This window comes from Myxine glutinosa, chromosome 7 (assembly GCF_964187855.1).
Source record: "Myxine glutinosa chromosome 7, kmMyxGlut1.1, whole genome shotgun sequence".
In the NCBI taxonomy this organism is placed as follows: Eukaryota; Metazoa; Chordata; class Myxini; order Myxiniformes; family Myxinidae; genus Myxine; species Myxine glutinosa.
Genome location: NC_136267.1, coordinates 86267679 through 86284779, shown reverse-complemented (window position 1 = coordinate 86284779; position 17101 = coordinate 86267679). Strand labels below are relative to the sequence as shown.

General features: G+C 45.9%; 1 protein-coding gene across 7 annotated transcripts in view; it reads left to right on the top strand.

Annotated features, from left to right (window-relative positions):
• The window catches only part of LOC137413004 (histone deacetylase 4), a 233663-nt gene that overhangs the window by 166608 nt on the left and 49954 nt on the right, over nucleotides 1–17101 (top strand). For 6 of the 7 annotated variants that reach the window (XM_068098374.2, XM_068098367.2, XM_078781955.1 and 3 more), the window contains exons 10-12: nucleotides 2623–2788; nucleotides 6932–7134; nucleotides 11518–11733. In XM_068098374.2, the coding sequence (XP_067954475.2) occupies nucleotides 2623–2788; nucleotides 6932–7134; nucleotides 11518–11733 (585 nt within the window). The remainder of the gene's footprint in view (nucleotides 1–2622; nucleotides 2789–6931; nucleotides 7135–11517; nucleotides 11734–17101) is intronic. The other variant, XM_068098373.2, reaches the window with a different exon arrangement.

Sequence of the window (17101 nt, the reverse complement as noted above, 5' to 3'; positions counted from 1 at the left end):
GCAGACGTTATTGGCGTCTGCGTTCATTGTATTATATTCCTACTGCTCTGCCTTGACATTGACGCTTACCAATGCGCCAGTATGGGGCTAATTCCAGTGGATTTACTAATCCGTTCATTTTTTAAAAGTCTATGGTTCTACTGCTGTTCCTTTCCATTGACACATACCACTGCGCCAGTGTGGCCAGAGTGGTGCTATGCCGATTCCTATTACGAATCCATTCATTTTTCAAAAGTATATCGTAGCGTTGTCATTTAAGTAGATTGCAATAAATACGTTGTTCATATACGCACTCTTCATTCTCATCTTTCTTCCTAACTCTTACTCGGACAAGCAAATCCCCTATGCCATCCATAATGGTACACTCTATCCATACACCACATCCTCCCTTCCGTGGATGTTCCACGGGTTTCGGCTAGTTTATAATATTTCAGGTCAATAAGTTGGCTTTATTTAAAGTTGTAATAAACAGCATTCATCCAGAGCTAATTATTTGCTAAATTAACACATGTGAAAAACTGCTCATACATGAATTTGGTGTAAAATAAATGATAATATTCTCCTCGCCAGAGGAAAGGTATTGCATTTGGGTCATTTTGTTAATTGTGAAATCCGACTTTCCGGTCCACTTTGTATGCAATACCAGAAAGGAGGCAGTATAATTTCATTGTGGAAGTCTCAGATATGACTTGGCCTTGGTTCAAACCACCGACCTCCCAGACTCATAGCGGGCAAATGGTATATTTTGATTGTTTATCAAATGTGTTTGAAAACAGCTTGTGTGCACCTGGCAGTGTTGAATTCTAGACCTGGCCCTGGTGTGTGCGTGTGTGTGTGTGTGTGTGTGTGTGTGTGTGTGTGTGTGTGTGTGTGTGTGTGTGTGTGTGTGTGTGTGTGTGTGTGTGTGTGTTGCACTGAATGGATCAGGACGTAACAGTACAAAACTAGAACGGCACTCGGTAGAGCGCATACCTCCGCCAGGCTGAACAGTTTGTTTTGTATGCCAATGATAGGCCGGATCTGGATTCGGACCTGAACCAAAGTCTAATCGGCTTGTTATTGTCACCTAACCAACTCGTCCACCAAGTTTAGTCATATTATATGTCTTCCATAACTTTTTTAAATATCATGTTATATATCGCTTTTCGCCCGATCCCTCAATGGTGAAGAATCACTTAAAAATTAAATAATTATCGTATCCGAATCCATATTCAGATCTTCACCAAAATCGAATTGATTAGTCCTTGACACACGCACAACCGGTCCACCAAGTTTAGTCCAAATCCATCGACAACTTTTTGAGATATCCTGCTATATGTCGTTTTTGGCCCGATCTCCCAATGGTGAAGAATCACTTTTAAAATTATACTACCCGGATCCGGATCTTCACCAAAATGTAATCATTTCGTCCTTGTCACATACACTACCTCTCTGCAAATTTCGTCCGAATTAGTCCACCACTTTTTGAGATACCTTGTTCACAGACAAACAAACAAACAGACAGGGGTGAAAACATAACCTCCATCCACCTTTGAGGGTGGAGGGAAGGAACAGCAGAGAGGGGTGTGCAAATGGAGGGGGACACCAACAGCGGATTTGAAGGACAAGATAGAGGGAGACTTGGACAAAGCATGGGGGGGGGGGGGGGGCAGGAAAGGTTGCATGGGGTAGACAAATTGGATACAGTAGGGAACTCCATAGAGGGAAAACTAGAATCTGACTTGGTTGCGTAGAAAGTGGAATTACTTGGTTGCGTCGAATGGAATTACTTGGTTGCGTACAAAGTGGAATTACTTGGTTGCGTAAAAAGTGGAATTACTTGGTTGCGTACAAAGTGGAATTACTTGGTTGCGTAAAAAGTGGAATTACTTGGTTGCGTACAAAGTGGAATTACTTGGTTGCGTACAAAGTGGAATTACTTGGTTGCGTACAAAGTGGAATTACTTGGTTGCGTACAACGTGGAATTACTTGGTTGTGTACAAAGTGGAATTACTTGGTTGCGTACAAAGTGGAATTACTTAGTTGCGTACAAAGTGGAATTACTTGGTTGCGTACAAAGTGGTATTACTTGGTTGCGTAAAAAGTGGAAATACTTGGTTGCGTACAAAGTGGAATTACTTGGTTGCACACAAAGTGGAATTACTTAGTTGTGTGCAAAGTGGAATTACTTGGTTGCGTAAAAAGTGGAATTACTTGGTTGCGTACAAAGTGGAATTACTTGGTTGCGTACAAAGTGGAATTACTTGGTTGCGTACAAAGTGGAATTACTTGGTTGCGTACAAAGTGGAATTACTTGGTTGCGTACAAAGTGGAATTACTTGGTTGCGTACAAAGTGGAATTACTTAGTTGCGTACAAAGTGGAATTACTTGGTTGCGTACAAAGTGGAATTACTTGGTTGCGTAAAAAGTGGAAATACTTGGTTGCGTACAAAGTGGAATTACTTGGTTGCACACAAAGTGGAATTACTTAGTTGTGTGCAAAGTGGAATTACTTAGTTGTGTATAAAGTGGAATTACTCATGTTTCTATGCATTGAGAGACCTGTTGGTTTATTATGTGAGAGACCATTTATAAAGCTCTTGGTTTGAAACTTCATCCCCTTCCCATGGGTTTCTCTCAGGGCCTGGTGGCGAGGCAAGACACCGAATGGCGAACGCACGGGCCTGCCCTCATCGGTACTGTCCTTCCTGCTTCTACCCATCTTGCCTTCCTACCTTCATCCCGAGTAGATGGTGATCTCAATGTTATGGTGCCATTTTTGTCCCAGGCTGCATCATTACCGAAAGGTGCATTTTGTGATATTTGCAAAAAAGGATTCCAAAGCATTTTCACTTACCAACATTTCATGGGTGTCCCATCTACAAGTGCTATTTGGTGGGCATTAAATATCCCACGGTGTCTTTTGTGAAGAGTAGGTGAGTTATCGCTACACCCTGAACCAATTACAATTTCCTGTCACCTTTCGACGAATATCAGGCCTGACCAGTCGGATCGTGAGAGATTTGTGTCAAAAACACACCCAGGGGTGGTGGAAATAATTGAGGCTGTTTAAAAAACAATTTAAATTATCTTCAAATGTCATCTCTTAACTGTTTGGAACCATGAACCCACATGCCACATCAGCACTCGCTGTAAAGGTCCCACCGACCAGGGATGCCTGGCACACATCCACCTCGTCAGGTATCTATTACAGTTAGAGGTTTCTGAATTGTAATAGCAAAAGAGGATATCAGTTAAAATGCACTTCCAGCTCATTGCAGTCCATTAAAGACACTTTGTACACAAACGACTTCCATGATGTATGCAACTAATTGTCCCCCCATCGCACCGCGGAGCGAAAGGGGGACTATGGTTTTCCCGTGCGTGCGTACGCGCGGACGTGCGTGCGTACGTGCGTGCGTGCGTAAGCGAAGGACCGAATTCTAATTTGGTGTGTGGGTGCAACCCACGTCAAAATCAAAGATGGCCGCCGCTATGTATGTCTGAACCTTGTGAGTGGAATATCTTGAAACATAAGCGAAGTACCAACTTCTAATCTGGTGTGTGGGTGTACCTAGGCATAAGGAAGAACGCTATTGTAAATTGGGTCGCCACGTCAAAATCCAAGATGGCCGCCACCATATATATGTCTGAACCTTGTGAGCGAAATATCTTGAAAAATAAACGAACTACTAACTTCTAATCTGGTGTGTGGGTGTATCTACGCATAAGGAAGAACGCTATTGAAAATTGGGTCGCCACGTCAAAATCCAAGATGGCCGCCTTGCGTCTTCCACTTTGTCAACTCGCATCACTTCACCGACGGGGGACCTAGGCGTAACGCTTGTTCACTTTGAATGCAAACTCATGTGGAATCTCTGATCTATGAATCATTGTACCATTTTAAAGTCTTTTCTTAACCGTTCTCTGTGGTGTAATGGTTAGAGCGTCTACTCCGAGTCTAGGAGGTTGGCGGTTTGAAACCCGGCCAACTCGTACCAAAGACTTTTAAAATAGTAGGTGCTGCTTCCTTGTTTGACGTTCAACATTTAAAAGGATAAACGCATGGACATTCCTCATAGGTTGGCATCTATGGTGCTGGAAGAGATTCCTCCTTAAGAAATGCCCCACTGAGTGTGACGAGAAAGGTGGTGCCATTGTTGTGACGTCGCTGCTACCCAGAGCGCCCCAGGAAGTGATGGTTCTTCCTCCAAGCTCATTGGCTCTGTTTGTCTTGTGTGTGTGTGTGTGTGTGTGTGTGTGTGTGTGTGTGTGTGTGTGTGTGTGTGTGTGTGTGTGTGTGTGTGTGTGTGTGTGTGTGTGTGTGTGTGTGTGTGTGTGTGTGTGTGTGTGTGTGTGTGTGTGTGTGTGTGTGTGTGTGTGTGTGTGTGTGTGTGTGTGTGTGTGTCAACTCCAGTACGAGCCTTAGATTCTGTAAAAAAAAAAAAACTCATTCCACTTTGTTCACAAACTATATATGAATTCCATTGTACCAACTAATTCCTTTGATTCAGTTTCAATAAGAGGATGTAAATGAAAACCATTCAAACAAAAAATGTAACTTTTTCTTTGGTCTTCAAACGCAACACATGTGTACCCTTTCCAGATAATTTGGATCACACACTACACTTAGTCAGCCGCACCTCATAGCACAGATCAGGACGTGACAGAACAAGAGGAGCATTAAAAGGGGAGGGAGACGATAAGCATACCACGATCAGGGTTGAGGGACAACAGAGAGGGAAACTTGGGCAAACTAGGTACGTGGGGAAGAACGAGGGAGAAGAGAATGCATGAGGTGGACAAGATAGATACAGACGCAAACTTTCAGGAAACATGAAGGGCTTGGGGGGGGGGGGGGGGGGGGAGGGAAAGCAGGGGAAGAGGGTTAATGGGGGTAGAAAAGATGAATGAATGAATGATCGTTTTAAGGCCATTTTCCCCGCTAGAGCAGGTATTAGCCTTGTGGGCCCCATGACAATCATGGTTCCCTGTTTGAGGCAATGTTTTTACAGCCGGACGTCCTTCCTGACGCCAACCCTTGGTCGCCTCTTATGATGCGCAGGGATTCATTGTACCTATTCTAAATCGGGGTACACACCGGGATCATTCATCCCAGCAAGCTGGTACTCAATTTGCCGACCTCAGAAGGATGACAGGCTGAGTCAACCCCCCTGGCGTTAATTCAGCAATCGACCGGGATTCAAACCCAGGATCCTAGGATCCCAAGCCGGCACCCTAACCGCTACGCCAACACCAGGCTGGGGGTAGAAAGGATAATGGATTTAAATCTGAGATGGTAGTGAACACCTGTCTTGAAGACCTGGGGGGAGGAAATGAGATTGAAGATGTGGAGGTTGGTTCCATTGGTAGGAAAAAGAGGATGAAGGAGCGGAGGTGAGGAGTGACCCTGGATTGTGGGGGTTTCACCAGAAGTGTCTTCTTTCACTCTGTCTCCTTTTGCCTCCTTTCTGGTCTTGCACCATCTGCCCTCTCCATGCTTTGTCCCAGGTATCTGGAGGACACACGTGGTCCAGCAGCCTAGTGAAACTCCCAAAATTCAGAACCACTGCTCACCTCCACTCATTTGTTCCTCTTTTTCCCTCCTGTGGAATAAGCTTCTAGACTCTCATTAATCTCATTCTTCCATCCATGACTTCAAGACAGCTGTTCACTACCATCTCAAATCATCCCCCATCCAAAGCCATGATCTTTTAACTCCAAAAAGTTTGCTTCTGTGTCCATCATGTCCACCCCTTGCATTCTCCCCTTCCCCTCATCATTACCGGCACCCCTTGTTTGTCAGTCTCAGTCTGTTTTCCCCCTTCTTCCTTTTGTTGTTGTGTCCTGTTCCGTTCTGTGTTGTAGCTCTTCCACGAGCCTTGACTATGTATACTTTTAAAACGTTGGTTCCGGGTGGACCGCGTTCACCCTAAGACCAGAGGGAAGGTGGTGGAAGACATTGAGACCGCTGACCTGTCTGCGATGGCAAAGTGATAGGCGGCCCATGGACTCAGCTTCATCACGGGAGATTGCAATGATCTTAAAGGCCTTGGTTTTGACGATGTCACGCTGAGCAAGGAATGAGACAGGGGCGGCAGCCCAGAGGGGAGAGCAGCACTCCATCAAGCTGCAGATGAAGGCCTTGGAAAGTTCAGGTGTGTCAAGGAAGGACATTGTACGATGGAGGATGCCCATTCGACTACCGACTTTGGAGGCCAACTTCGAAATGTGCTTTAGCTAAAAATATTATGGCGGATATTGAGAGCCAAAAGTTTGAGTGATTGAACATCTTCAGAAAGTAGATGATAAGGTGACAGCCCTTTCGATTGAAAGATTGGAAGACATACTGTATTCCAAGAGTTTGACCAAATTGTGATTTTTTTCAATGTCTGAAGAGAGCTGCTGCCTAATGTATTGGTGTGCTTTTGACTACATAATAATATGACTTCTCTTAAAAGTAACTTCAATGCAGGAGGAAGCCATTAGGCCCATCAAAGCCTGTGCTAGTGTTGCCAGCTTCTGGTTGTTTGTCCGTGCTCTATCATTTTAAATGCTGAGCATCGAACAAGGAAGCAACATGGATATACCATTCTTAAAGTCTCTGGTATGACTCGGCCTTGGTTCAAACCACCATCCTCCCATACTCAGAGCGGACATACGGTATATTTTGATTGTTTATCAAATGTATTTTAAAACAGCTTGTGTGCATCTGATAGGGTTGAACTGTAGACCTGACCTTGGCAGCTTTCTATGGGTGTTCGAACAAGTACGTTTTATTAACTTGGTTAGTATTTTACTCTTAACCTTCTGATCCCACTGTCATTTGTTTACTCCATTTACTTTGTTGTTTAAATTTGTCTCATTTGTGATGTTTGACAAATGCATCCTCCGAGCTTCAGTGCCGTAGGCAGACATTCAGCCGCTCACTCACTGTTCCATGCCCGTAGTGCCACCAGCTTTGACTGGGTGGACCACGGTGGTGGCGACTGGGCTGCTGGGAGGCCTCTGTCAGGGCGGTGCAACGGTTCTTCATCGGGCAGTGTCACGAACGCACTCTGCTCCTCTCCCTCAGTCTCCGCAGAGCCTTCAGCAGTCTGCTCTGCTCCAGCATCGACAGCAGATGCTGCGCCGACATCAGCAACAAATGAAGGTATTGTAGCGGTTACCGCTGCGACTCGCGTTGGAGCACAGTTTCTTCAGTATATACGATTTAAAAATGGAATTGCCAATGTCCATGTGCAAATACAGTAACCCATGCATACTGGCTATAACGGCTAACTTTTAACTGACATAAGTACACTAAAATACACCCATTCTGGAGGAATTATCCCATTTATATGAGACTAGCAGGAGTACCCGGCGTTTATGGTGGGGGGGGGGGGTGGAGGGGGGAGGGAATGGGGAAGGGGGAGGGGAAAGAAAGGTGAGGAGAGAAGGAGGGGAAATATATATTACATATACATCTTTTGTGGGGGGGGGGGGGGGGGGGTGGCTTTCAGAGCCGTAAATAGACAGAGTTCGGTCAACCCGGTTTCAACTGGTCTGCCCTATGATTGGTTAAGCACTGTCATGTGATTCACAGGTGCCATGTTCTTACCCAGCCTCCATAACCAGCAAAACGTGCATCGCATTGCATGCATTCGCTTAGTGCAAGTGGGGATGGTTGAGGGGAAGGAGGGATGGATGAGTGGAAGTTGGGATGGTTGAGTGGAGGGAAGGATGGATGATGAGTGGGAGTTGGGATGGATGAGAGGAAGGAGGGATGGATGAGTGGAATTTGGGATGGATGAGTGGAAGAAAGGAAGGATGGATGACTGGAAGGAGGGGTGGAGGAGTGGAAGGAGGGATGGATGAGTAGAAGGAAGGATGGATGACTGGAAGGAGGGGTGGATGACTGGAAGGAGGGGTGGAGGAGTGGAAGGAGGGATGGATGAGTAGAAGGAAGGATGGATGATTGCCGTTTGAAGTAAGAATGGATGATGAGTGGAAGGAGGGATGAAGGAGTGGAAGGAAGGATGGATGAGTGATTGATCTTCCACTCATCCATCCTTACTTCCACTCCTCATCCATCCAAAGTTCCACTCATCCATCCTTCCTTCCACTCCTCCATCCCTACTTCCACTCCTCCATCCCTACTTCCACTCATCCATCCTTCCTTCCACTCCTCCATCCCTCCTTCCACTCATCCATCCTTCCTTCCACTCATCCATCCCAACTTCCACTCATCCATCCTTCCTTCCACTCCTCCATCCCTCCTTCCACTCATCCATCCCTCCTTCCACTCATCCATCCCCAACTTCCACTCATCCATCCCAACTTCCACTCATCCATCCCAACTTCCACTCATCCATCCCTCCTTCCCCTCATCCATCCCAACTTCCACTCATCATCCATCCGTCCTTCCACTCACCCATCCCTCCTTCCACTCATCCATCCCTCCTTCCACTCATCCATCCCTCCTTCCACTCATCCATCCCTCCTTCCACTCATCCATCCCTCCTTCCACTCATCCATCCCTCCTTCCACTCATCCATCCTTCTTTCCACTCATCCATCCTACTTTCCACTCATCCATCCCTCCTTCCACTAATCCATCCCAACTTCCACTCATCCATCCCAACTCCCACTCATTCGCAACAGACTAAACAATGTATGAAACTCAGGAACCTAAAAATAAACCCGTCCCTAATAGCAGTAATAGTGTAGCAGCATAGCAAACCTGTTGTGCATTTTGTGATACAAGCACCAAATTTGGCACAAATGTACATTAATATGTTGCGAACATTTTCAGATATTGGGCCACTTGAAATTCCGTAATTTTTTTTTTCACATTTTTTCAAATTTCGTAATTTCAAATTTTTCGGGTGACACCGTCACAATTTCGGTCTTCGAGGCCGGCCGATATAGTGGGGCGGCTTAGCCCAAATATTCAAAAGAATTGTGCATTTTGTGATACAAGCACCAAATTTGGCACAAATGTACATTAATATGTTGCGAACATTGTGTGGTCAGCAATGAAGACGAGAGTCTGAATTACATGTATGCAAAAGACCTTGTGAACCAGTGAAGCAAATACACGGGTAAGCATGAATTAAATCTCGGGCATGATATAATTTCCATGATGTTTACCTCTACACAATGGTGGAAGGAGGTAATGTTTTGATCCCAGCTTGTCTGTATGTCTGTTTGTCTGTTAGTCCACAAAATTCCAGACAAAGCTTGTAGTAGTGGTAGTTGTAGTGGTAGTGGTGATAACAGAAATTGTTATATAGAACTGAACTTATATTATTATTATATGCAGAAAATAACTTCATTTCTATATGCCCTGCAGTGGACAGGTTAATTGGTTTATGCACTGAAGGGGTCACCCTGGTGTGCACTGCTGTGTTCTGCCTCACTGAGTTGTTCAGGTATGATGTACTCAGCACAAGCTTCCGGTCGGCCCGGAGGTGGGGGTGCGGGGCCTGTCACGGAACGTCAAAACAAACGGCCTGCCGGGGCCGCCCAAAAGTCGGGCGTGAGGGGCGCGTCCACTAATGGAACGCCTCTCGCTTCCCAGATCGAGGGCCACGTGGTCAGGAGAACCTCGTCCCTTCCGGTCACACTTTGCCTATCGGCCGGCCTCGAAGACCGAAATTGTGACGGTGTCACCCGAAAAATTTGAAATTACGAAATTTGAAAAAAATTGGAAAAAAGAATTACGGAATTTCAAGTGGCCCAATATCTGAAAATGTTCGCAACATATTAATGTACATTTGTGCCAAATTTGGTGCTTGTATCACAAAATGCACAATTCTTTTGAATATTTGGGCTAAGCCGCCCCACTATAAGTTGCATGCACGCTGGAACGCACGCGCGTGTGCCCTTGACCTTGGGTAACAACACGGCGCCTATTGTTTAGTTGGACAAACTCTATCTACAGCTCTTGTGGCTTTGACAGGCCCCTCCGTTTTGGGGAAGGGAGGAAGGGAAGTAGGAAAAATTTACCTGTGCAAAGAGTGCTTTAACCTCAGTGTTGCCCAGGTAAGAAAGGAAATTGTAATACCCTCTGCCACCATCACCAGTGGGTGCTACTATTAGAACACATTTACATAGACAATTTACGCCCCTCTCCTGGTCCCCCACACCTCCGCATGAGGCTGCCACCATATAGCCTATGTTACCCCCCAGAAAAAGATGTATTTGTATTTGTACCCCGAGTAAAGTACATAAGGTTTATAGCTGGATTATAGCTGGAGCACCCGGCGTTGCTCAAGTGAAAAAGAAACCTTAACATATTAGAAATGAGGGCAAATATAATGGAAAAGCAATTGCATCCAAATCAGAATCCATCATGTATGTCAAATCATCATTTTACCTTTTTGTTGAATATATGCTGGTGAATGTACGGTTTATCACGTTTCTGAGTTAAGTTTGATGATGTTCAGGAAGAAGAAGAAGCCTTACCACCAACTTCGACCGCTTCCGGAATTGTTTTATTATTTGTGTTCATGTCTGGTGATTGTTTTGTATTTATTTATGTGAATATGTACTTGTATATAACTGTCATTAATCAAAAAAGCTTCGGCACTATGGATCTATTTTGTTTTATTTATTTTCAAATATATATATATATATATATAGTTTTTTGGCCGAAAACACTCCCAAGCAGTCACTGATGAACCTCTGAAAGTTTGACAAAGATCCGTTCAGCCATCTCTGAGAAAAATGGTGACACACACAGACAGACCAACGGCTCTCTTATATAGTAGATATGAGATACCATTGTTGGATGTTGTACCACACTGACCGCTACTGTTTAAGTATTTGTGAATTATCACATTCGAGATTTGATCTGGCCAGAGGGTTTTGCTGTTTGGAATTGTATGATTTTAATTGATGATCATTGAATTGTATGTATCATGATCGATAGCATGTTTAGTAGCATTAGCTGTCACTACTTCCACAGTAGTGGATCGACTGTTTTTGTAAGCACTTGGTACTCATCCGATCTCTCCAGTTCAACACTTCCCAAACACCACGTATTGGTGTTGCTCCTGTTCACGGCCAGAGCAGAACTTATCAGTTCGTTCTTTCTCACCTGACAACCTGGTCATACAACACGAGACATTTTATAGGTGACGCAGCACCACTATCTGCTATCCCACATCCGACTGAAAAAAAATTGACAAATTGTCCTCGTGCTTATTAGCAGATTGTTCCCCGATGCACCACTTGGGGACATTCTGGATATTGGATGGTCACTGGCAGTCAAACATGTACACTCTGAAACTCATGAAACTATGCAAGAAACAAAATGGTCCCTTTGGGGTCAAAACTTTGGTAATGGTGATGATATACTTATTTTTCTTCCATAGACCTTTCTAACTCTATTTATGGTGTGAAGGGATTGTTTTTCTAACCTGTATAAATGTACTGGCACTGTAGCTTGTTAATTATATTGCTCATATCACTTCACTTATGCACCAGCACTCATTCCTGTATAGTGTATATGGTCTTTATCCCAAATATCGGCTTTTCTCCTTGTCCCACAGCAACCATGCCTGTTAGAGGAGGAAGTTCAGAACCCATCTGGAACGGGGCGAGTCGACGGTGCAGGAGATGACAACAGCTTGCATTGTTCCAGCCATCGTGGTGTCATTCTGGGAGATCCGGTCACTGATACCATTAGGAATGGTGATGAACCAATTCGGCAATGGGAAATGGAGATTGAGGTGATGGAGAAACGGCAGCCAATTGCCTTCCAGCAGGTGACACTTATGGCATTGCATATATAATGGTGTATAATTATAAATGGAAAGGGGAATGAAAAAGGAAGGGACTCATTGCCATATTAGAAACATGTTTATACAATAAATGATATACCTGCACATGCAACGGGGATTCGTACGGACTAAAAGGCTCTTATTTAACTAACTTAAGGCCTCAAGTACACCACAGGAGAAAGACCAGAGATATCGGCAAGACACAGAATACTTGATTGTGGCCCGTTCGGGCACCACTAGTCCAGTAGGGTGTGTTGGAGAGGCAGGCATGGGCCGTGGTCACGAGGATAAACAGGAGAACTGGCACGATGCTGGGGATGCAGCCTGGATGGAAGTGGAGCAGCTGGCGTGATAGTGGGAAGTGCTGGCCTTTTATCCCCACTGGTCAGCCATGCGTTCTCCTCCCTCCTCAGAACTCCTGTAGACGTGACTTCAGCCGAACCCCAGACCAGACAGACTGACTTCTTGTTTTACAGCCCTTTTACAACCTCGGGTTTCACCACACCCCCTGACATCACGTAACCCGAAACGCTCTGCGCACATTGGCCGTTCAGGCGCCACTCAGCTGAAGCCCCGCCTCTAAACTTCTCGGACTGTCCCATATGTTTGAGTTTTGGCGAGAGCGTGCCTTAACATGTGTCCCTGTTGGCATTCAAGGCTGCTATCTTTTAAAATGACACACAGAATAGATTTATGGACGATAAAACACAAAGAAAAAAGGGACTTGTGCAGTAGAAGTTTTAGACACGAACATTGGGTTGGGGAACGACATGCTTTCTATATGATTATATCAATGCATATTCCTGTTACAGTTCATGTTACCTCACTTTTACTTGAGGGCATGAACCAAGGGAAATAGCTTGTGTAATCTATACATTTTTAGCAACTACAAATCATTTCCGCAACTATTTGTACATGTATATATATTATATATATTTGTACATGTATACATATATATATATATTGTTGCGGATCTCCAACGTCGGCTCTCCCCTTATCAAGAGGGGGTTAATCCCCTTGTCCCTTTTACTGGCCGACGCGATCCCGAAGTTATCACGTTCCTTCCAGTCGGTGTTAAATAGGGTTGTTGGTCGAATTTAGTCCTATTACCTAATTACTAACACCGACCGTGAAGCAAGGAAATAACTCCCGCTCGAATCACGGATATTGATTGAATATGCCGAGCGGATAGCAATCCGCGACCCGAGCTGTTAACAAGGACTAGACCCGATTATAGCGGTTCCTAATCGTGCCACGCTTACCCAATGGAGAAAAGACTAGGACGATCGAATTAAGAGGAAAACCAGGAAGAACAAGTAATTTATTTGCAATGTACAAAGAAGAGGAAAAGAAAGGAATGTACAAGGAAGAGGAAGGAAAAAGTACACAGGGCAGTCTTAACCACAGTCTTAACTTATTCCCTGGACTCGGGCCCGCACGCTCTCAGACTCGCTCAGACTTCAGACTCACGCGGGGATGTAGATGGTAGGGTGGAAGGTCCGGCGATGGCGTTCAGGCTCCGGTCCTCGACCCGTACCAGGCAATGATGGTGGAAACCCAGCAGGCAGCTCTCCGTGTAGCGTAGGCGCGAGCGGACAATTATTGTGACGGGGAAAAGGTAAGCTGGACTATTAGCATACGTTATATGTGTACCGGCGCCTGTACACGCGCCCCCGGTATTACTCACTCCAAGCGCCCCTTCCCCAATGTCCTGCACGCTGCAGTTCTTGGCAATGCGTGCCTCGCGCTCGCCCTTTGTAAGCTGGTTGCCACAGCGCGTCTCCCCCTCTCGTACTTAGCGCACGTTTCAGGTCAAGCGCCTCTCTCTCCCCGCTCAGACCTGAAGGTCAACCTCCTGTCATGAGTGAGGTTGCGTCAGTCCTCTCCGCACAGTCCTGTGAATGCCAACCTTCCCCAGCGAGTCCTGTCCAAGGGCTTTGCGTGCGCGCTTTTTATCAACCAAGCCAGCGAATGCTCTCGGAGCCCCAACCACGCCCTGTCAGGCGATCTTACCTCAGCCCTGGTTGGCTGGTGTGGTTTTACCGGCTCCGCCTTGATGGCTGGTTGACGTGGCCGCACCTCCATCCTGGCGCTCCGCCCCCTTTTCGGGCCTCACCTCGTGGCTTTTGGGCTGGTTCGAGCGGAAGCCCAAGGGCAGCGAAGGCTGCTGGCCAAGGAGTGTAACAAGTTTGGAGGGCCGATGGGGCACAGACTGGAGAGCGCTTAATGCCGTCGCTTGGAGGGAGGCTGCCAAAATGAACGAAAGGGGCCTACTTTTATTTGTTTGACACAACGCAGATGCAACTATTGGGAATGGCCTTATCCTAAACACATACTAAGAAATAACTACCATCCTCAGGTGACCTACATGTTGCTTGTGGCCTATCTATAGGGTGCAACCTTTAACCTTTAATGATGTTATATGTGTGGGTTCTCAAAACCGCAACAATATATATATATATATATATTTGTACATGTATAAAGCAGCTCTAAAACCATCTCCCACCAGCCACATGCATAAAGCAGCTCTACACATGCATAAACCACCTTCAGACACGCATAAACCATCTCCCACCAGCCACATGCATAAAGCAGCTATACACATGCATAAACAACCTTCAGACACACATAAACCATCTCCCACCAGCCACACGCATAAAGCAGCTGTAAAACCATCTCTCACCAGATGCGCATAAACATAAAGCAGCTCCAAAACTAACTCATAATAGGTCAGGTCAGTCTCTTGACTGCCACTGGTAACATGTAACCCAGTGCTACCTCCTGTATGGTCGGGTAGTCGGTGACTAAACTGACTATCCTCAATTGCTTGCCATTGGGGAGGGTGACTGGGACAACCTGCAGGACTAAAAACAATACCTGTTAAAGAGCGGATGAGCTCCCTTCAGGAGACAAAGGCCATCTAGTAAGGAGATGGTGTCTCCTAAAAAACACACATCTGGTTGGACCGGTTTTCTAGGTCGTATAGGTTGTAGACAGCAACTGCTCAGGGTAGTACTACCTTTATGACTTAGGAGCATTAAAGTGGTGCCTGGAACCATCTTGCACTCTCCGTGTCAGGATTGCTGGTCTTGCTTTCTGTTTCACTCAAACTACCACCAGCCATGCATACAGTGCATTCAGAAAGTATTCAGACCCCTTCACTTTTTTCACATTTTGTTATGTTGCAGCCTTATGCTGAAATCGTTTAAATTCATTTTTTCCCTCATCAATCTACACTCAATACCCCATAATGACAAAGAGAAAACCGGATTTTAGGAAGTTTTGCAAATTTATTAAAAAGAAAAAACTGAAATATCACATTGACATATGTATTCATACCCTTTGCTATGACACTTGAAATTTAGCTCAGGTGCCTCCCATGTCTCTTGATCATCCTTGAGATGTTTCTACACCTTGATTGGAGTCCACCTGTGGTAAATTCAATTGATTGGACATGATTTGGAAAGGCACACACCTGTCTATATAAGGTCTCACAGCTGACAATGCATATCAGAGCAAAAACCAAGCCATGAGGTCGAAGGAACTGCCTGCAGAGCTCAGAGACAGGATTGTGTCGAGGCACAGATCTGGGGAAGCCTACAAAAAAAATCTCTGCTGCATTGAAGGTTGCCAAGAGCACAGTGGCCTCCATAATTCTTAAATGGAAGAAGTTTGGAACAACCAGGACTCTTCCTAGAGCTGGCCACCCGGCCAAACTGAGCAATTGGGGGAGAAGGTCCTTGGTAAGAGAGGTGACCAAGAACCCGATGGTCACTGGCTGAGCTCCAGAGATCCTGTGTGGAGATGGGAGAAACTTCCAGAAGGACAACCATCACTGCAACACTCCACCGATCTGGGCTATATGGCAGAGTGGCCAGACGGAAGCCAAACAGTTTAATCTTGGTTTCATCAGACCACAGAATCTTGTTTCTCACAGTCTGAGAGTCCGTTAGGTGCTTTTTTGCAAACTCCAAGAGGGCTTTCATGTGTCTTTCACTGAGTAGAGGCTTCCATGAACCATCTCCCACCAGCCACGCATAAACCATCTCCAACCAGCCACGCATAAACCATCTCCCACCAGCCATGCATAAACAATCTCCCACCAGCCAAGCAAAAACCATCTCCCACCAGCCATGCATAAACCATCTCCCACCAGCCACGCATAAACCATCTCCCACCAGCCACGCATAAACCATCTAGCACCAGCCACGCATAAACCATCTCCCACCTGCCACGCATAAACCATCTCCCACCAGCAACGCATAAACCATCTCCCACCAGCCACGTATAAACCATCTCCCACCAGCCGCGTGTAAACCATCTCCCACCAGCCACGCGTAAACCATCTCCCACCAGCTATGCGTAAACCATCTCCCACCAGCCACGCATAAACCATCTCCCACCAGCCACTAATAAACCATCTCCTACCAGCCATGCATAAACCATCTCCCACCAGCCACGCATAAACCATCTCCCACCAGCCACGCATAAACCATCTCCCACCAGCCATGCATAAACCATCTCCCACCAGCCACGCATAAACCATATCCCACCAGCCACGCATAAACTACATCCCACCTGCCACGCATAAACCATCTGCCACCAGCCACGCATAAACCATCTCCAACCAGCCACCAGCCACGTATAAACCATCTCCCACCAGCCACGCATAAACCATCTCCCACCAGCCACGCATAAACCATCTCCCACCAGCCACGCATAAACCATCTCCCACCAGCCACGCATAAACCATCTCCCACCAGCCATGCATAAACCATCTCCCACCAGCCACGCATAAACCATCTCCCACCAGCCATGCATAAACCATCTCTCACCAGCCACGCATAAACCATCTCTCACCAGCCACGCATAAACCATATCCCACCAGCCACGCATAAACCATCTCCCACCAGCCACCAGCCACGTATAAACCATCTCCCACCAGCCACGCATAAACCATCTCCCACCAGCCACGTATAAACCATCTCCCACCAGCCACGTATAAACCATCTCCCACCAGCCACACATAAACCATCCATCTATGATGTTTGTTTGCAAGAAAGAGAGATTAAAGCTAGCCTGGTAGCTATCTACCAGGCTAGCTTTAATCTCTCTATCTTGTAAACAAACATCATACAGTTTTCATCATACACTTTTCTTCTCTTTTATTTAAGGCCTGGCCTTGATGAGAACTATATAGTCCATGACTGGAGCCTTCAACATCAAAAAAAATCTCCCAGCCACGCATAAAGCAGCTCTGTGCGTGCATAAACCATTCCCCACCACCATCTCCCACCACCATCTCCCACAAACAATAATCACACTACCCACCTCTCATCCACCTCAGGAGTCT